The sequence below is a fragment of the Anarrhichthys ocellatus genome, unplaced genomic scaffold (genome assembly GCF_004355925.1).
Source record: "Anarrhichthys ocellatus isolate YVR2014 unplaced genomic scaffold, GSC_Weel_1.0 scaffold32, whole genome shotgun sequence".
NCBI classification, from domain to species: domain Eukaryota; kingdom Metazoa; phylum Chordata; class Actinopteri; order Perciformes; family Anarhichadidae; genus Anarrhichthys; species Anarrhichthys ocellatus.
In genome coordinates this window covers 5,621,470-5,642,326 of record NW_022280062.1, presented here as the reverse complement: position 1 = coordinate 5,642,326, position 20,857 = coordinate 5,621,470, and the positions used below count along the sequence as shown (strand labels likewise).

Sequence of the window (20,857 nt, the reverse complement as noted above, 5' to 3'; positions counted from 1 at the left end):
TTGAGGGATTCTGCACAATATTTCTTTACATGTTCTATTATATAACAAGTGCATTTCTGTTGAACCAATCCTCGTGTTTTTCCACGGAATTCTGCATATTTGCATATATTTTCTTAAATGTATCAAACTATGGTCTGAGAAAGGGTAAAAATCTATTCATTTTATGCAGAGGACATCCAATATTTATCTATAGTTATGTTTTCATCTTCTGCTTAATGTAATTTTAGGTAATTAATACTGGCCAGTCATTCATGCAGACGTGTTAAGTGAAGACAAAGAACCCTGAATATTATTGATACAACATTAATTGATTGAATAGTTTACCAATTTAGCTGTATGGAAAGAGGAACATTGTTTTAACGTAATGTTTAAATACCTCATACCAGCATTAGGGGGCGGTAATATCTCAGAAGAAGCATCTTCCCTTCTTTCCTTTCTCTCATCATTTCTCCACCTTCTTTGTCATGCTCTAGTCTCCCTATCTGCCAGTAAAAACAAGAAATCTGGATTAAGTTACTATATATATATATCAAGGATTTCGATATTGGTTGAATTCTTCTTCTCTGTTCTCAGAGTGAGGAAGATGCTAAGCCGAACTGAACACAGAGGTACATCCAAAGTGTAGCAGGTTAACAGGTTGTATGTACACGAGAGGCAATGTGTATGCAATTTGAGCACATTAGGTTTCTTTTCTTTTCACCTCCCTTATAGATAACATATCTGTAATACTGGAAAATAAAGCAATGATCCCCATAACAGTACCCATTTAGGGCTTCCCTTGGAGTCTTTCTTTTTTGTTATCACACCCTCTGTTTAACCTTTGATTTCTATCTCTGGGTTCTTGACCTCACCTCATAACCTTAAAAACAAGCTCTCTGAGTTAGAACCAGGTGCAGGTGGGGTATGTATGTGTGTGTGTGTGTGTGTGTGTGTGTGTGTGTGTGTGTGTGTGTGTTTATACATGTGGTTGTGCTCTGCTCCTCCTCCTGCAGGTGTGTGCAGGCTGCTATCTTCAGTGATGTCTGGAACAGAGTCTCATACAGACAGAGAAGAGGACTACAGGTTCCTCCACAGCATGTTGATGGAGAAGAAGCTTCATCTGCTCTTTAAGGTGAAGACACGTTTGTGCTACAAGGATTCATGCTTTATTACATCCACTCATTTCAGTGACAGCATCTATTTTCAAACTTGTTTTAGGAGCAAAATACAGATCTTAATTTTTAGGATACCAGTGTAAAAATACTGCATTGCAACTAAATGTAATCAAAGCTTTACTGAAGCAAAATTCATTAGTATTATCAGCGAAATAATCCAAAGTAACAGCAAAACACCATACGTGTTATAGTACAGGACGAATGGCTGCTGTCACTGTTAATTTATTATATATTTTAGATATTATTACTAATGCATTAATATGCAAGTGGCACTTCAATATTGCAGCTTTTCTGGATGCAGCTAATTTGAACAACTGGACTGTGTTGTATTTACTGTTACTGTCAAATATTAATCTCTATAGTAAGTCATATACAATTCCTCAACATTTTGTACAATATTTTAATAAATGTACTTAGTTGAGTTAGTATTTTCTTCTTTTTTGTTTTTAAAGAAACATGTCACGTAAATGCACTTTCACATTAATTGAACTACAATACATCCTTGCATTTATTTTGTGGTTGTGTTGTAGCCATGGTACCATTGCAGTTATTTCAATAAACAATATTTTATCATTATGAATATTATTAGCAGTATAAGTATTAGGTGTATTTGGAGTTTTACTGCAGAGAAAACCTTTATTGTGATACTTTCCTGACTTGACAGATCCATGAACGGCTGAGGCGTTTTGAGAAGCGTAGCCCCGTCCCCGTCCAAGAGCACGCAGCGAGTCTGGCCTCAGATGTAAGTGACTCTCTCCAAACATCTTTTGCAGATGGACGCGCCGCCAAGGATGACAGTTTGATAGCAGAGGGAACGAGGAGGATTATTTCGTCTTTCAAATTGTTTCCTTCTCATACAGACGCCTTTGCCTGTCACACAGAAGCATGAATGGAACGCACAGTCCTACTTATGTGTCGTGAACTATGAAACCTCATATCAAAACTCTGTGACCGCTGATATTATCACTTGAAAGGCTGCGTTTTATAGCAGATATCGTTTTGCATTTACATGCCAGGACTTAGGTCAACAAGGACAGTGCCGAGCAAAAAGCTGCTCAAATCATTTTGTGTGGAGTCTAAAACTGCAACGTACCAGTATATTCCCTTCAGTTGTGCTTCATATTTCATGTACCAGTCCTCTTCAATCCTGTTACCAACCAATCACTCCTGTATCTCCATCTCATCCCAATACCTTCCCCGAACCATTTTGGTCACGTTCCACTTTCATTCCCTGATGTCCCCATCTTGTTCCTGGACAACGTGTTGAACAAGGATGTTCTTTTTTAGACTTTTCACCTTACTCTACGCTTCCATCTGTTCTTGTCTCCATCCCCAAACCACACTCCCCTTCCATTATCTCTATTCTTCCTTATCCTGTCACCTCTCTCTCTCTCTCTCTCTCTTATACCCCGTGTATTGTAATTCCTGCCATGTTTCCATGCCGTCTATCTAGCCCTATCCTCTCCCCCAAACTCCTCTCCATCTCCTTCTCTTCACTCCCTTTGCTTCAGATTCTTTGAGACAGCAACTCTCCGCCTGGCTTAAATCATCAGGGCCTACTGAAGGGCCAAACCATGGGTCTGTTTCCCCTCAGAGAGGCTTCTGTTTGCTCACAGTGGAAACTAATGACCTTCATGCATTGTGTCTCTGGAGTGTGCCTCGACATCTTGAAGCAGTAGAAGTCATTACAGTAATATGCTTGACAAGACGGTGCGACTGTACACAGTCAATCGCCGCCTCTTCACTTGCCGATGACGGTCAAGGCTGCTTTGTTTTAGCCGTCGCCGCAGCCGTCGTGTAGCCTTGAACATTTGGGAGCTTTTTTTTTTTTTCCCCGATGTTGGCTAAGAGGCACAAAACAGGAACACAGAAAAAAAAAGTTATCATCAAGAAGAAACAAGCATTTCTTTGTGAGGTGAACGAGCCGAGGTCACATGAAAGTGTAGAAAATAAGGACAGTATGTGTCACTGCAGTCTGAACTCTTTTTGTCTTTCTGCATGTTTCTCCGTCTCTCTTGGCTCGTACAGTGTAGACTAGAGCAAACCTCTGAGGCCATGATATAAATGTACACCTCTAATTATAAAAAAATACATATCCTGCCGCTCCTCTTTTTCTTTGCTTCCAGTTGGCGGAGGAGCTGATATACCAAGACTGGAGAGACGAAGTCAAAGAACTGGTTGCCCTCTTTTCCAAACCCAACTTTAAGGTGAAGAGTATTTCCTTCCATGTGTTCTCTGTAGCTTCACACATGTGTGTCAACCTAAAACTCCCCCAGCCAATTCCTTTGTCCAGTTTAATCACATCATTTCTACCAATGGAATACACACACAAACCTTTGGGGAAATACGCTTGTTTGCTTTCTTGCCAAGAGTTATCAGAGAAAATGGATACCACTCTTTTGCCTGTAAGTAACGGCCCTCAGCCGGTAAGCTTAGCTTAGCACAAAGACTAGAATAGAGGGAAGAAACTAAAGCCTGGCTGTCATGGTTGGAGAGCAGGCAGCAGGGGATGGACCCAAACGCAGACAAAAACGGCTAAGGAGCCAAAACAATGCAGTGATTTATTTCTAAAATAAAGCTTCCAATTCAATTCAAGCTTACAAGCTGGAGTTCAACATAACAGACAGGAAACAGCAGGCAAGACAATATGGTACAGAACTCCCAACATAACGGAAGACAAACCGATGAAGAACAAAATAACTGGGCTGGTATAAACAGGGACTGAGTAATGGGGAAGTGGGAACAGGTGAGCAGGAGCATAAGACCTAAAACATGGAAATTTTCTGCCGACAGAAAGATGCAACACAGTCCAGTCTCAAAATAAAAAGTCAGAGTGAGTGACGCTGGCTTTTCCAGGGTTTCCTCATGAAACTGCAACTTGACATTTTTACACTTCATTATATGTAACAAAAATGAGATACAACTAGTTAAGGTAGCTATTTCCTCCTTTGTCCAGTCTTTGAACTAAGCTAAACCATTAAAAATGAAGCTACAGACAGGAGACGGTTATAGCCATACAAGCCGTTTCCATCTTTTTAGGCCACTTTCTTGCTGAGAGTTAGACAAGAAGTATCAATATTGCTTTCAAATCTACACATTAAATATGAAACTACAGCCAGGGGATGGTTAGCTTATCTTAGCAATTAGCATAATGATGGGTGCAGTGGGAAACAACAAGCTCTGTTATGTCCAAAGGTTAAAAGAAACAGCTTTACTCTCGCAAAAGCCACAATCTCTCCTTTTTTTTACACTTTAGTTTTTGTACGAATCAAACAAACGAGATGTAATGTGTTACAGAGTGGGGTTTAGAGGTGTCAGTGGACAAACCATTGTTACAGAGCCAGGCTAATGTTTCCCTCTGCTAACTCTAGCTTCATATTCAACAGAGAGCGGTATCGCTCCTCTCATCTAGCTCTTGGCAAGAAAGTGAATTTACAAACGATTCCCTTAAGTGACTTCCTAAAATCTGTAATATTACCGCACACTCACACTGACTTGAACATTCCCCAAACTGTGCAAGAGTGCAGTTTTCTGTCCCTGAAGCGTAGCCTATGATTCCCATTCACACGGACCATTCATGAAGCAAGAATGTAATTAGCTCGGAAGATGTTTTGCTTCCTACTACTTCAGCGCCCCGATGGATCATTAACAATAAAAGAAACCTACTCATGAGTGATGTGGTTACATGTTCAGTCATATATCCTGTTTGACCTAACACTAGAAGTGTAATCTGAGGAACTATATAAATCCATGCAGGAATGCTTCATCTGAGCTATTCTGATGCTGTTCAGGCGACTAAACATAGGAGCTGATGCGCACATCAAAAGGCCTTTATGGCTCACACAAAGTGACAAATTCTACTGCAAATTCTAATGAAATGTATTTCACCTAATCATTTTGCCCTCTGAGAGGTGCTGACATATATTAACCACACTGGAATTGAAGCTAATCTACTCTCTAATCATGTTTATTAGTGTTCACTCATGTAGAGGCCCAGACTACTCAAATGCATGTTTCCTTATTTTAGTTCTGCTGACAGTCATATTTCAGACACAGACACACACACACACACACACACACACGCACACACACACACACACACACACACACACACATCGTTTGGTTTTCCAGAAGGCTGCAGGAGTCGTGGTTCTTCTTAATGAGGAGGCAAAGCCAGCCGAGAACTAACAGGTTTGTTTAAAGAGTCTTAATGACCTGTTTGTTCTTGGCCCGAACGCAGGAGCTCACACATACTTATGAGAATCTCGGGGTAAAACGTTCTGTGAATGAATGTTTGTTTTTGAAAGCCCGTCTCTGAAAGTGTCCAGAGACACATTGCTCACGCGTTGGCAGCTTCTGAGCGGGCCAACTGTTGATGGACAACATGGATAAGCAGACGAACTGACAGATGGATTGGCTGATTGTTAAAAGGATGAGCAGATGTACGCGCCCCCCCCCCCCTCTTCTCATTGTTTCTTACTACATTAAATGCCCTTCTTTGTTTTTGTACCCTGTGCAGGCTGACAGTGAGAGATTAACGTTTAACCGGAATATTGTTTTTCTGCAAACAAAGCTGGAGCTTTGGTACAGCCAAAGTTAACAAAGAATGAACTTAAATGAACTGTCTGGGCATTGATAGTGAGTCGTATATCAATTCCAAGTCCCATCACTGGAAAAAAACTTCTTCTAAGACGTGTGTGATGTTTGAGGAGAGCCAGTATGACTGTCAGCAGTATAGGGGTTGCTTTCAGGTGGCCCACAGGCTGGCAGTACATTCCAGACTAAAATTTGGCATGTTGGCACCTATCAAAACTGAAGGTTTGCAACCAAAAGGGAAGTGTTGTATTTCGATTCAATCGCTGTAGTGAGTGTGAGCAGGCCAGTCACACTTAATGGAATGTTTGCGCAGTCTCAGTCACCTTTGATTAGTCAACAGTGATTGGTGGCATGTTTGTTTGAGTGCTTAGCATTTTTCAACCTTACATTTACATTTAACCATCTCTAGCCTAACCAGTTGGCCTAAAGTGTTTGAACCTGCACTGGTAAATCTGGTGACAGTGGTTCTTCAGTGCACTTCCATCTGGAATGGACGCCAATAAATGAGCAGACTCTTGCAGTGATTACACTGGCATTTGTTCACAATGCTGAATTTGAGTGGCTTGGCAGCTAACAGTTTTTTTTTTAACCTTTTGTTGATCTTATCCAGCACCATTTTTCCAAACAGAGTGATTAAAGGATACTATCCCTGTGCCACATCTTTTCACAACACCTACAATTCAAAGTTCCACACCTGAATACAGATCAGCATCCTCACTGTATTTCTGTTTCCTTCACAGAGTCTCCTGTCTGTCCATGACGCTGTAGCTCAGAGAGACTTTGAGCCTAGTCTGCCACCAATACCCGATAACGCACTGGAGGACGGCGAGGATTCGGTCAAAATCGTCAGTCTGGTCAAAACTAAAGCCCCCTTGGTCAGTAAACATGTCTTCATCTTCCAGAAGTCAAGATAGAAATTAGATTTGTCTCAGGCTCAACTTTAATAATTCAACATTTTGGGAAATACACTAAAATGCTTTCTTTGGGAGAGTTAATGAGAAGATTGTTACAGTATCACTCTCGTGCCTGTATGCTAAATGTGCAGCTAAAGCCAGCAGACAGTTAGCTTAGCTTTGAATGAAGACTGTAAACAGGAGGAAACTAGCCTTGTTCTGTTGAGAGATTTGTAGATTTTTAAAATTTTTTAATTGTCTCAGCACAACAGGAATGAGATATAACATGTTAATTAATAAGTTCTGGAGCTGTCCGAAGGCCAGGCCATCTGTTTCCTGCTGTTTCCATCCTAAGCTACGATAACCTGCTGGCTCTTGCTGCATATAATCATGAGGGTGGTATCACTCTTCTCATCTAACTCTCGGCAGGAAAGCAAGGAACTATATTTTCTGTATGCCTCTAAAAACAAGCACAACTGTACTTTCGGCCTGTCAGCCTGTTTCTAATTTGGTCTACCTGGCCTTGTAGGCTAATGAACACAAAACAATCTAAAATGTAAGTATTTAAGTTAAGACAACCATGTAACAGGGCAACTGCACTCAGCAATGTGTAATTTGTCCAGTGGCAATATCTGACACACACACATACACACATGCAGTTCAGAGCAATAAACATATCCAAGAGACAGCTGATTTTTTTTCTCTGGTGACTGAATGTATGTCATGTTGTCAAACTGCGTGACTGCTCAAGTATGCCAAAGTGTAGCAGGACTCACAATGAATGATAGGACACACAAGGAAAAGGTTCCTGCAGCAGCCAGGAATTTACAGTCAATTCTTCCACATCTTTGTTGCCATATATCTGCTGTGACGCACAACATACTGTCAGCATTGTTCTGTGTGTGTGTGTGTGTGTGTGTGTGTGCATATTTACTCATGTGTGTTTGTATATCCACAGCAAAACTATAAACGAGTCCTTTTAAGCCGTATTGAGCATTAAAATGGGAGAATTTCTTTTCTGTTTCTGATGTAAATCAACTTGTTTCAAGATCTTTAATCAGAGCTCATTTTCTTGATACTACCGGAATGATCTGCCTTTTTCCACCTTGTTCCAAGCCATTCTCACTTATTTCTGGAAATTTCCTGGATCAAGTGTAACTGGACTGAAAACAAACCAAACTATAAAGAGTGCATGCCTCTGCCAAGGCCGCAAAATCCTCTAAAGTTTGTTATTTTAATAATAAAAACGAGGTTCTGATTTTTTTTTTTGATCTGCATCAAGATCTTCATAAAATACATATAGAGATGGACAGCTGTGGGGTACATGTGCTAGATTTTATTCCACTTAAGTAGATCCAGTAGTTCATTAGAAAATAGTAAAAATAAAAAAATAATTTAAAAAAGAAAAAGAAAAAAGGCCTTCATGCACAAAATGTTGGATCCACATCAAAAACATTTGTCTCTTAGACTGTGTGGACTTACTTTTCACCAAATTTCATTGAAAACTGTTTTAAAGTGTTTGAGATATCCTGGTAAATAAAACACAAACAAATGGTGCCAAATACATAACCCCTATGTCAGAGAATAAATGAGAATATTTGGTGGACATTTTTGTGTGTGTAGCTCGTGTGTTGGTGTTTGAGCTTTGAGAGTGGAACGTGCTCCTGACCAATAATAGAGAACACACTTTTGTATTGATCCCAAAACTAGATTGCAAAGGGACTGACCTTTTTCTGACATGGTCTCTTTGATCGATCTAACATGTTCCCGTTTTCCAGACAACAGGGTTACACCCGAGCATGAGCTTATTGTAGTCAGCAGCATAAGATGCTTTTTCCATCAATAACATCTGTTGAAAATAAAGCTGATTTGGATAACCTTTTCCAGCGCTTTGTGTGTTACATGAAGGCAGCCCGCTAAATGATCTCGTCTTGATACAAATGACCTTCACTGGAATGAAATGACTCCGAAGAAGAAGCTCGTCTCGACTGTGATAAAACCGGCATGTTATTTCCACTCTCCATCGCTTGACCTCTCTGCCTCTGTGCATCTGCTCGTCTGTTTGTTTATCATCCTTTCATTCACTAATCATCCTCAAGGGGGCAACAATTAAGAGGGATAAATCCACTGGGGCTATTGTTGTGGCGAGGATCATGCGAGGAGGTGCAGCTGATAGAAGCGGTAAGATTATGCATTTCTGTTTCTACAGTGTATTGTTGTGCCCACTCTACTCTCTCGCTCTACCTTTGTACTGTATTAGGTTGTAGTAAGATTATGATGGCACATAGTAAATGCACATGTTACAAGGAAGAGAATGTGGTACAAATGTCCATATGTATTTCCAACACGTTGAAGGCCTGATCCATGAAGGAGATGAGCTGAAAGAGGTGAATGGAGTCTCACTGGAGCACAGGAAACCAAAGGAAATCCTTCCTCTTCTGGTTAGTCTCACACACGTTTGATTCTGTCTCCTCATTGGATGGTTCTGTTTCTCTCTTTCCTCTTGCTCTCAACTTTTTCTTTCTTCTCTTCAGTGTTGTAACTTAGAATAATGTCGACATTTTTTGGGGGATATTTTTCTTATTGTCAGCAAAGAACAAAACCAAACAAAGCATCAGTCTGTCTGTCAATATCATTCAATGTCCCTACCATGTCTGTGGCTCTCAGCTCCAACCCTTACCCTAATCATTTTATTGTTCCTATCAAAGACTGTTTCAGAAAAGATCTCAGTAATTCTTCAAAACAACATGTCACCGTAGTTTTTTGTTAATTAATATCCAGTTTAGGATTAATCCACATTTGGTGGACTCGAGAGTTTGTACAGGTGCAGTATTTTGTTCTACTTTGTTTTTACACATTGCTTTTTGTACCGATTAAAAACAAGATCAACATTTAAATGACTGGACTGATAGGTGGTAGGCTGGCTTTGTTACCTTTGGACAGAACTCAGCCAGCCGCTTCGTCTTGCTCTTATGTTAAGCTAAGCTAATCGACTGCTGGGTGTAGCGTCGTATTCACCATACAGACATTTATGAGAGTGGCATCATTCTTCTCATCTAACCCTTGGCGAGAACATAAATAAGAATTTTCTAAAATATCTAACAACTGTTTTTGCACAGACTCGTTCTCAGGGTGAAGTTACATTCACCATAGTTCCTGCCTCCTCCAAGGAAGAAATGTCACCAAATAGGAAGGTACAGTGAATATTAACTATACATATATTTCTGCACCATGTGTTTTTTAAAGTTAGCATGCAATCTGGCTGCATGAGGAAAGCTACCCAGCTGGTTTCAGTAAAAACAGATGAAATCAGTGGATTCTTGTGTGTTTGGTTATATTTTTGTGTTTTTGCCACGGTGCTGTCACTACCGCAGCACATTGTCATGAAGTAAATCTTGCTCAGACAGTCAAGGATAAGACACTCACTAACTTCATTACAAAATATATCTTTTTATCATTTAAACACTTGGTTTATCATTTTCCACATCACATGTATTGAACCGCACCAACTTAATTTAACATTAACAATGAATCAGCACACCTGATGTGGAAAATAAGTTCCACAATCCTTTTTTGGGGGGTGGTTAGGAAGCAGTCATGGCCACAACCACCACATACATAAAGTGGATGTCCAAGCTGGAAACTGTTAGCGCAGGGAGCATTTGCAATGGATTAAGACAAATTATTTTCTATGATCATGGTCATTTCTCAAAAATGACACCAACATATGTGAAAAAGCACCAGACAAAAATGTTGTGTCCACATCTAGGATTCAGAAGAACTTCACAAAGCGGCATTAGGAAAAGAGAAGGATGAATCAATCGATTACATAGAATGTGCATTTTCCCTTTGTCACCTGTTTGTCTGTTTGAAGGCAAACACATGAAACTCTTTTCTCTCCTCAGCTGTTCATGCGGGCTCTGTTTGACTACGATCCTAACGAGGACCCCACCGTTCCGTGCAAGGATGCAGCAGTAGCCTTTAAACGAGGGGACGTCCTTCAGATTGTCAGCACGGAGGATGACACCTGGTGGCAGGCATGTCACCTCGGGGACAGCAACACACGGGCAGGGCTCATCCCCTCGCAGCAGCTCCATGAGAGGTCGGCAATAGCGACACGTTTACTCACTTGAAAACACCTGTTGATCAAATCCTGTTTGCACGCAGCCCTGTTCTATTTACTTGTGTGTGTGTTATTTGTCTATCTTCAGGAGAGTTGCCCTACAGCGACCTAAAGCCCTGTTCACGCCTCGACGAGTCAAACCACCAGGTGATGAGCCAACGTTGGTTCGTAAAATCACCACACCTGAAAAGAATAAAATGCTTTTTTAACACTTCCCAATAAACATATTGGGGCTCCTTTAGCGCGAAGCTGAGAGGTGACAGGTCATGTCTGAAGAACCCGGTCAAGGTCATGGGTGAGCTCTGCTGCCACCCCGTTGTACTCACTGCTTTTGTTTTCTCCACATGCTCCACAGATGAGGGGGAAGGTACTGTCTGTTTGAATTTGCTTATGAAACTTACCTTGAGAGTAGTTTACATGATAAAATACATACATATTATTTTAGGTTTTCTGTTTGGTGTTTTCAAAGATTTAAAAGGATGCATTATCCAAAAATAATAACCTTATGATTCTCCGTTCACTGTCTTTCCAACATGGAAAGGATTCTGTTAAATGTTCCTCAAAACAGGTTATCTGGCCTTCTGCAGTGTGCTAGTTTCTAGCTAACAATCAATTTGCAAGAGTAAGGTAGTTATTAATATTTCTAAATTGTGGATATCATTTCTAAATAAGACCATTATTTGATTTTCCAAAGCAAAACATTAGGACATTTGGGTCAGTACATATGCTAATACTTTGAGTATGACATTTCAGAGCAGTGCACGTGTCATCCCTTTGTGGTTTGTGTCCACAATTTCCTCACTCTTTCCTCTTCCCTCTTCCTATTTTTTTTCCAGTCATGGAGGATGTAGACTACGGAGCGATAACAGGGATCCACATTGGTGAGATGTTTGTTGTTCCACTCTAATCCGACTGATACTAGAGAATGGACCAATATGATACAAGACGAGAAAACTCACGGCAATTGGACATGACAGCTCGCAACAACACACACATATTAAATATGTATTGAACTTAGCAATAAAAATAGATGGAGCAAAAACAGTCACAAAAGGAGACCCTGGTTATAGTTACAGCACAAACCAATTCATATGATGATGTCGTTTCGTGGTTTGGGGATTTGAGGGAGAAGACTGGAACAGCAATTGTGGTTCCAGCCTTGCCATTTATCCCATTTGTCTTGATCTCGTGGATTGGATATGATGTGCTGTGTTTGCGTGTGTGCAAATGAGCAGTGCAGGATGTTCATATGGGGGCGTGCACTTATGGCTGATTGTAAAAAGGCTCCTTGCGTCTGTACAAGGCAAGGTAATTACAGATGTTGCACTGTATCAGTTCCAAAAGTCATGTGCATTTAATAATGTGTATTTCATCTTATCTCAGGCCAGCTTTCACCTGATGACGTGGTTCAGACTCTGTGTTTCCTCTTTGTCTGGCATGTAAACTTTTATCAATGCTGCACAAACAAATGACAGCATGCAGAGTAATCAGAGCAGAGAGTGGCTGAAAGAGAAGGGAAATAGTGGTAATAGTTTTCATACTGAATGTTCTTGTCCACTCTTTTGGACTGCAGGTTAAGGCTCATATCAGATGATCTTAACATGAAGGGCCCAGGTCCAGTTCATGACATGCATTGCATGTATTCACTCTCCTCGCGGTCTTATCTCTACTCTTACCCTTATTTCATACTGTTGAGTGAAGCAGAAATATCTTGCAGCATTTCCAAAAATGTACTACAGTTTTACAGCTGAGAGCTTTTTCAGCAACACATGATGAATTCCACTGCCAGAATTACTCAAGATTGACATTTCCGATATGTTTTCCCCTAGACCTTATTTCATTCTAGGAAATAAGATACATCATATGCTGTATAACATATGTTTAGTACAGTATGTATTACTCTCTGTTAGTGAAATCATCAGTTTCAATCCTGTGTAAACAAAAGTTTGAAATCTCTACTCATAGTGCCATGTCTCTTAGAATGAAGCCCAGAAAGGAAATAGACAGATATGCTTACAAAGTGAAATTGCAGCTGACGTGACGTCAAAGAAAGCCTGGCAGCATCACTTAGCAGCAGTTAACATCATGAAAGAGAGCGTGCGCCTGCAAGCCAGGCCAGACCACAGTCGCATGGCAGACGCTGGCTGTCAGACGGCATACAAGCAACGCGTGACAGTCTGAGTGGTCGTCTGTTGACTGAGATTTGTGCCGTTCAGGATGGTGCTTGACACCAGAGTTTGGGTGGCGGTGTTGATGTATAGCTCTCCCTTCTGTCACGACCCTTGTGGTCATCTGAGTACCTTGTGTGCCTTTTAATGTTGAAGAGTTTTAATGTTCACACTTTCAATCAAGTGTTGACAAAGTGGTGCACAAAGGGAAGCAATGTTGGTGTTTCGTGGAAGTATCTTAAAAATAAATCAAGCCTTACAAGCCTTTGGAGCTTAATAACGTATGATGGCATGCAAGTTATCTCAAAATTATGAAGCTAAATAACATGAAAATGAACCAAATACATTGTCATGATGGATTAATATGGCCTGGATTTAGCATTCTTGAGTCAAGTTAAAGTGTTTAAGTGTTTTAAAGCTTCACTGATCAAATCTTTTAATATTTACAAAGGATCAAATGAGTATGTTTAATGTGACAAACTCACAGAGAATTATCACGTGTCTCTGCTGCTCCCCTCGGCTTTGCTGCACAAACCATTTTAGCCTCGTTCAGCTTATTGTTTGAATTTCATAGCCTTCGATTTTATTGTGTTGATTCACTCTCACCGCTCTTATCATACTCAATTCCATTCACAGCAGGCAGCTGTTATCAGCAAAAAATCTCTAAAGAAACGAAACAAAAAAACCTGTACGCATACGTGCCCAGCAGCAAATGAAAGTTAGCTATAGCTGGTGAACTTTAGTGGAGCATTTAGCGGCTAAAGGGACAGATATTTCATTGGTAGAGACTAAAAACTGAACTAAAAGGAAAGTGAATATTAGTCTTGCATTCACCAGTTGAGTGAATGTCACTCTGTACCTGCTCAATGTGTAAATTAGTAGGGGATTGTTTCCGACCTCATTAACCACATCAACTTCATAAAGCGCCACAATGCCAGATGTTGTGTCGCACTGCTGTCAAATGGCCTAATCAAATCAATGAATGCAGGTCTTAGGACTGTCTGTCCTCCAGCTAGATCTTCAGCAATACAACTAGCAGGTCTGAGGTCCCTCTCTTTATTTTCCAGCCGGTCTAAGAAGGAGTTTTCGACTCGGGACAAAGAGCAGCTGGGACAGAGAGGTGGCTCAGTCCAAGAGGTGGAGCACAGGGGTACGCAGCTCAATTCGTCCCCCTACCTACAAAGAGGTGATCCCTTACCACAGAGACCCCAAAGACAGACACCGTCTGGTTGTTCTGGTTGGTACGTATGAGCTAAAAACACCGAAAGAAACCGGCACGCTCCATCTTGTGTGGAAAGTTTGTTTTGAAAGCACAATGCCAAAAGCTTGGAAAATAGGTTCCAATGCTATGAATTAGTCCATGAGCAACTGATGTGATACATGCACAGCATTCAACATTGCTACACAAAGCAAGGTAGCTACAGTGGTTATATGCACAACATTTTTTGGTCCATATAAAACACTAAAAACAACACTCATCCCATGAATCCCATTCATTAAAGGGACAATATTATAGAAGCTGTTGTTGATCAAAAGAAAAAGTAATGCATTGATGAAGATTTATGTCCCCACTGAGTGCAAGAACGATCTTTTCCCATCAGAACCACGTAAACACTGTCAGAGAAATCAAAGTCAGAATATATTGTGTTCTCTTAAGTTACCAAGTGGCCCACCCCAGATTCACATCTCTGCCAATCCTGCAGGCCTGCTCTATGTATTTCTGGGCTATATCTCTCCACTGGGACTTCTACATTGAGCCCTGCTGAAGGTCTTTTTAATGTCACATTATGACACAACTGTAGGTCATATGTGACCAAGGGAAATCAAAGAAAGAGGAGAAGGGGAGAGATGCAAAAAGAGGGGCAGAAAATCGAAAGTGGAAGGCTGAAAGGAGAGAAACACGGTGAACTGAAGAGGTGCAAAAACAAAACCAGATAGAGAGGAGATAAATAGGCGAATGTAGAGGAAGGGATGATTGGATTGTGAATAAGATCCTTCATAATGTCAGCCAAGTGCTCCATCTTCAAACTGGAACAGTTAAGACAGCTTGGATTTAGATTTAGACTTCTTTAATTCAGTTGGAGCTTACCTCGACTCTGGATTATGTTTTACTGTCTGCTGTGAAGGCTCTTCATTGTCCGGAGGTCATCATTAAGAATATACAATATAGCTTATTGGCAATAAAAGGTATAGACGGTAAAACCAAAACCTGGATCCGCTAAAACAGGACCTGCTTGATAATGTTTGATCAGGTTGGAAATGTGTCTGTTTTTACGCATTTACGCACTTTTAATGAAACAATAGACCGTTATACCCCAGGACAGCTGGTGAAAGGGACTGCCAGCCGTTTTCAGTCCTACGGATTGTGTAAAAAAGGTTAGGGGAAAGTATCCTCAGAGCTCGATGATGCTCCTCTCCAGTTCTATGGAGCAGCTGTGAAAGAGATCACCAGTGTAACAGTGTAGAGTCTATAAACTTGATATTTGGTAATGTATCAAGCTCATGCAACGCTGTGATGGAAAAGGCAGGTATGTCAAGAATCCTACTTTCAGACACCGCTCCATTAGTCTGATGCAATCTGGGGCTGCAGAAACCTGCTTTAGAAGAAAATCCCAGATGCTGCAGTATGTGTGTGTGTGTGTGTGTGTGTGTGTGTGTGTGTGTGTGTGTGTGTGCTTCATCCTGTACACCCTACACTATAATGACACTGATACTGTGTGCCTTTGCAGATGTCACGTTTAATTGTGATGCTATGTATTTTCCAGAGGGCATAGGAGCATTTGACGTTCAACAGAGAGACACGGGAGGAGGGAGAAAAAGAGCGAGGTTGAATCATTTTCAGACTGAAATCAGTATGAAATCAGAGCTCTGTCTGTCTGACTCTCTCTCTCTCTCGCTCCCTTTCTGCTTCTCTGACGATAAAGACAGATGTGTCACCAGATCACTAAGCCTATTTGACGTCGGACTTGTCGTGAGGAAAACATTAGTGCACAGAGATATTGGGAATGAATACCCACATACAGAACGCAGTGTTTTCATCTCTGTCTCAAGGGCCCAGCGGCGTTGGCGTTAATGAACTGAAGAGGAGGCTCCTGATCTCCGACCCCGACCATTTTGGCGTCACTGTGCCGTGTAAGACAGACATCCAAAAGTGTCCCCTTTACCTCCCGCCCACACGATAATTTCTCACATTTTTACAGCTGCCGTCTTGTTCTCTTTCAGACACCACACGTGAGAGGAGAAGGCGGGAGACTGAAGGGGTGGATTATCATTTTGTGTCAATTCACATGTTTGAAGAGGATATTCTCAACCATAGGTACATAAACAGGTGTCACCCTTGTGGTTTCCTTTCCCATGGTGTTAAAAAATAGTCCCACTCACTCTCCCTTTTCATTAGAGTGATGTCCCCCATTTCTACTGCTGTCTGATAACCATTTGACGCTGCCTTACCGTCTTTCCTGTCTGTTCTTGTCCGTTCCTGTCCCTGTTTCTGTTCGGCCTCTAGGTTTGCAGAATATGGGAGATACAGAGGACACTACTATGGAACAAGTCTAGACTCTGTGGACAGAGTGATGGCTGAAGGCAAGGTGTGCCTCTTGGATGTGCCCCCTAATGTGAGTATTATGTCATTAAAAAGTTCATGTTCACATAGCCAACTGAATTTGGTAGATAAGAAGGAAGGTTTTTTTTAAACAAAATAATTCACATGTCCCTGGTAAATCATTCACACTGATGTTTCATACCAAATGTTAATTTCATGTCACCACCACAGGGTTTAGTTCCTGGCAGTGGCGCTTCCCTCCTGGCCCCTCCATCGAACACAATTGGCAGTGGTGTGGTGGTGGGAAGCCAGTGAGGGATTGCATGCTACTGGTTTGTTGGGGTCCCCGAGTAGAGGTGGGATAACATGAACCTCCACTTGTTTCGCCCTGCCAATTAAAGTACTTGCTAACATATAGCGTCGGGTGACTCCGTGTGTGTTGGAAGAAGCATGGAGCACTCTTAACACTCTCTGCGTCAACAATGAGAGTTAGCAGTTAATTAGTACCGTGGTGCATGAGGATAGTCCAAAATTAAAAAATAAGGAGATAAAATGCAAAACAAAGACATTTATGAAATGGATACAGTAGGCTGTTACACATTATTACCTGTACAGCATTAATACAGCTGGAAAGTAATCCCTCATGGATTCTTCATTCTACACAAAACTAACATATTCGGTTGCAACATTTGAGATTATTCAACTTCAAGAGATGGGCTCTTCACCTTATTGTTTTAATATGTGGATCACAACCAGGGTCAGGGGATCCGGGGGTCCTTGAGGGAGTTGTGGGGGAAAATGGGGTATAGTTTATTTTCACTATTTAATTCACTCCAGAGGCGAGCTGAGTAAGAGTCATGAGAGAAACTATTGTGATCACAGGTTTCACTTCCACAGTTATCTCCTCAACTGTAGTTGACGACTATACAATTCTGGTCTTAATCATATCTAACAACCAAAATATTTTCAGATGGAGGTCCCTGAAGCGAAGGCTTGTGAAATGGAAGTCCATGACCTAATGGGTATCAATTTATGAACCATGAATATTGCTGCCTACATCTAATCTTCTTTTTTGTTCTCCATCACCACAGAAAATAAAGCACGTGTACACATCTGAATTCAAACCATACGTGGTGTTCGTGAAGCCCCCACGTATAGAGGAGCTACGCCTCACCAGACGGAGAGCTAAATTCATCTGCGATGAGGACAATAAGAACTCAGTCAGGATCTTTTCAGTAAGATAAACCACAACATTAACACACAAAACACATGCCACCAGGTCCATGTGTGAAGTCAGGTGCTTGTTCTGTGTCTGGTAACATGAAGGGCGGTGTGAGGTCAAACACCCTGGCCTTATTGCACCCACCCAACCCCACAGACGTACACACACGACCCTGTGGTTTGCATTTAAGAGATGTTTAAGAGACAGGGGGAGTTACAAGGCTGCTCGGTGGGTGGCTTCTTGGTCCATAACTAACATGCAGGTGAGTACTTTTTGTCCAGGAGATGAAGGGTTACATCTTGTGTGTACATGTGATGGATTGAAATAATGACTTAATGAGGTGATCGAAACAGATCTCAAAACGAGAGCATGTACGTTTGATGGTAGATGTGTGACAAAAAGATGCTAGGTCACTCTTAAAACACCCATCTGGCTTCTCCTTCACTGTCTGACCCCGGCGGCCGATGTTGCCCTTATTAAACCCATGAGGTCACACACCTGTGTTGCAGCATGGCTGGGGGGGATGTCCAGTGCCAAGCACCACAACCATTAGATGGTTCAGGCCATAGAAATAGAATAGGAGCAGAACGGACTTTCCCATTCAAATCAATGTAGCCAGATGGTCAGAGTGGCAGCCATTTTTTTATGTGTTCCGATGCCATTGCAACCGTTCTAGTGGGCTGACTTCCATATAAACTGAAGTGACAAACAGCAAGTCAAAGACTCACTGAAACATTCAATGGAGTATTAAAAGAGAGAAGCACAGAGAGCCAGAGTAACGTTAGCATTTAATCATGGTGGAATTAGCAGCAGCCAACAAGCAGGCAGCTAGGCTAACTAGCTTGTCAATTCCACCATGCTTTAATGCTACACTGGTTACAGAAAATGAGCCAAACAGCAGCGATGGGTTTAAGTGTCCCACCGGCTCACTCCCCGCCGCTCCAGATAAGGACAAGCTACCGAGCCGTCCGTCTCTGGAGCTGCGTCCGCTCTCTTCCCGGCGAGCACACACTTTACGACCACACTGGCTTGTTTTGTCATCATAACAACTGACAACAATTGACATTTTCTTTTGTGCTCGTCAAATGACCACAGAAAACAGTTCAATGTCCGATCTACTCCTACTCTATTTCTACGCACGAGGCATATCTTATGGGGCTGTGCTTTCAACCTGTTCGACAGCTGGTGTGAAAAGTCCTCCTCCGCTCAGCATGTAACGATGTGTTACGCCTTGGTAACTATAGCTGAATAGGATCCATTCCATATCCTGTTATGTTAAAGTATGTGCAGATTATTGCAAAACAACTTCTTGGAGGATGTCACCATATGCTCAGAGTTTAGCTTTTCTGTTTCCAGCAACAGCATTTGTCAGATTTACACTAAAATCATAATTAATCATCAATTGCTTTTTTTTTAGTTACTTCTTTTCTGTGCAGATTCGTCTCATCTTTTACTAGATGGATTATCAAAGGAAACCCAAATCAAACGATGAAAAGAGCTGACTAGAGGTATTACAACATCACGATACTGCATTGTATTAACCCAGTCGTTCTCTTTTCACAGGAGGAGGATCTTGAGGACATGATTAACTTGGCTGAAACCATAGAAAGCCAGTGCGGTCACTTGTTTGACAAGGTGATCGTTAACGGAGATATCGCTGTGGCGTTCAGAGAGCTGAAGGTGGACCTCGAGAAGATGGAAGAGGTAGAAGTCCAGTGGATTCCTGCAAAGTGGATTTGCTCTTCACCAACAAACGCATGGAGAAGTTGTGGTCATTTGGAGGGCTGGATTTGAACTTTGAACTCACAAAGAAACAAAGAAGAAAGGAATCATTTCTTGATTGTATGTTAGAATTCAACACCTTGAACCTTGAACATTTAATTTTTGTCATATTTCAAATTTTTTTCCTGTCTTGTGATTACCACAGTTTTCCATGGTGTCCCTTAGTGTGTATCGAATTAAGCAAACAGAATCCATTTCTCTCTCTCTCCCTCCGTCTGTCCAAGAGCCAGATTTTCTATTGGCATTTGACTGAAATAACGTCGGCTTGCAGCAGGGAGAAGAAATAGAAAAAAAAGGAAACTGTCCAGAGAAACTCTACTTGTGGCTGAGTGTAATCCCTCCCTGCCAAATTGCAAACATCAGCATCTAATTATTCTGACAGCTGCTGCACTTCAATTAACTGTAATGTACACCAGAGAAATATTATTAGTTGCAGTCAGGGAGGCATTTTGCCAAAATGCTGTACAAAATAGGGACACAAACAAGATATCAGTCAATTAAAGACTGTAGATGAAGAAAAGCTAGTTTTATGGCAGCAAGTTTCAGAATGTGTACATATTGTAGATGAGCCTTTTAAATGCTTTAACCAGTGTGTATGTTTCCCAACTGTACTGTAGTCACTGTAGCTTGGTTCTTGAAGATTTCTAAGGGTTGGAATTGTGTATTTTTAAGCACCCTATGCTAAAAAGCTACACCATCATGGACCCTGGATGTTAAAGAAGCCATTTTTATTCACAATCATATTGAGACAATTAAGAATAATTGGCAGAGTCACCGTTAGAGACACTCCATTAACAAATACTCATATTTGAGCAACACAGCTGCCTGTTGGTTGCAGATTAAACTGTTCTCCTTCACACAAGCTGCTTCATCCAATTCTTTTAAATGATTGCATTCCTCCACATTCATGGTGTTTCCTTCCCCCATTTTGGATGCTGTGCTCAATTGGGTGTGAAGGAGTGTTAATGTGTCTGTCATGTTGTGTTTGTGAGGAAGAGGGAACAGCGTGATGCGTGGAGACGGTAATGGCTTTCTAGGGACTTGGGCCATCGCAGACGTACGCAGAGAAAGTAACGACCGCACATAAAAGCTTACTGTAAAAGCACGGTGAGGCTTTATACATCGTGGATTAGGCTGCAGGGATAAAGAGCACACCATTTTGTCTCAGGTATTTATTTTAGTTTGGCAGGCTTATTGTCAGTGTCACAAATAGACGGGTAGAGATGCAAACATTAGTGTGTGGACATGTTCCCTGGGCATCAAAACGTACATAACAGACTGTCAGGGAATAACAGTCGCACTTCTGCCAGGCCTGAAGCCCGACCTCAGACAAGCAGTATAACTTCATCACATCACTGAGAATCTGCAGGCACCCTCT

General features: G+C 41.4%; 1 protein-coding gene across 1 annotated transcript; it reads left to right on the top strand.

The window, feature by feature from the left end:
* Positions 1-583: 583 nt before the first annotated feature.
* LOC116393224 (MAGUK p55 subfamily member 7-like) lies at positions 584-19,491 on the top strand. The gene is made up of 18 exons (XM_031865379.1): positions 584-608; positions 993-1,111; positions 1,819-1,896; positions 3,281-3,361; positions 6,491-6,625; positions 8,743-8,824; positions 8,999-9,084; positions 9,763-9,837; positions 10,549-10,745; positions 10,855-10,913; positions 11,122-11,133; positions 11,603-11,647; positions 14,002-14,175; positions 15,986-16,066; positions 16,157-16,250; positions 16,440-16,548; positions 17,567-17,710; positions 19,261-19,491. Exons 1-18 carry the CDS (start codon positions 584-586, stop codon positions 19,489-19,491), a joined length of 1,827 nt encoding a protein of 608 aa, XP_031721239.1.
* The last annotated feature ends 1,366 nt before the right edge of the window (positions 19,492-20,857 follow it).

What these genes read in the sequence shown, in the direction of transcription:
- LOC116393224 (XM_031865379.1), top strand. Translation starts at nt 584, where the DNA reads ATGCTAAGCCGAACTGAACACAGAG. An exon ending in AAGCCGAACTGAACACAGAG is followed by an intron (nt 609 to 992) that starts GTACATCCAAAG and finishes CTCCTCCTGCAG; the next exon opens with GTGTGTGCAGGCTGCTATCT. An exon ending in AGCTTCATCTGCTCTTTAAG is followed by an intron (nt 1,112 to 1,818) that starts GTGAAGACACGT and finishes CTGACTTGACAG; the next exon opens with ATCCATGAACGGCTGAGGCG.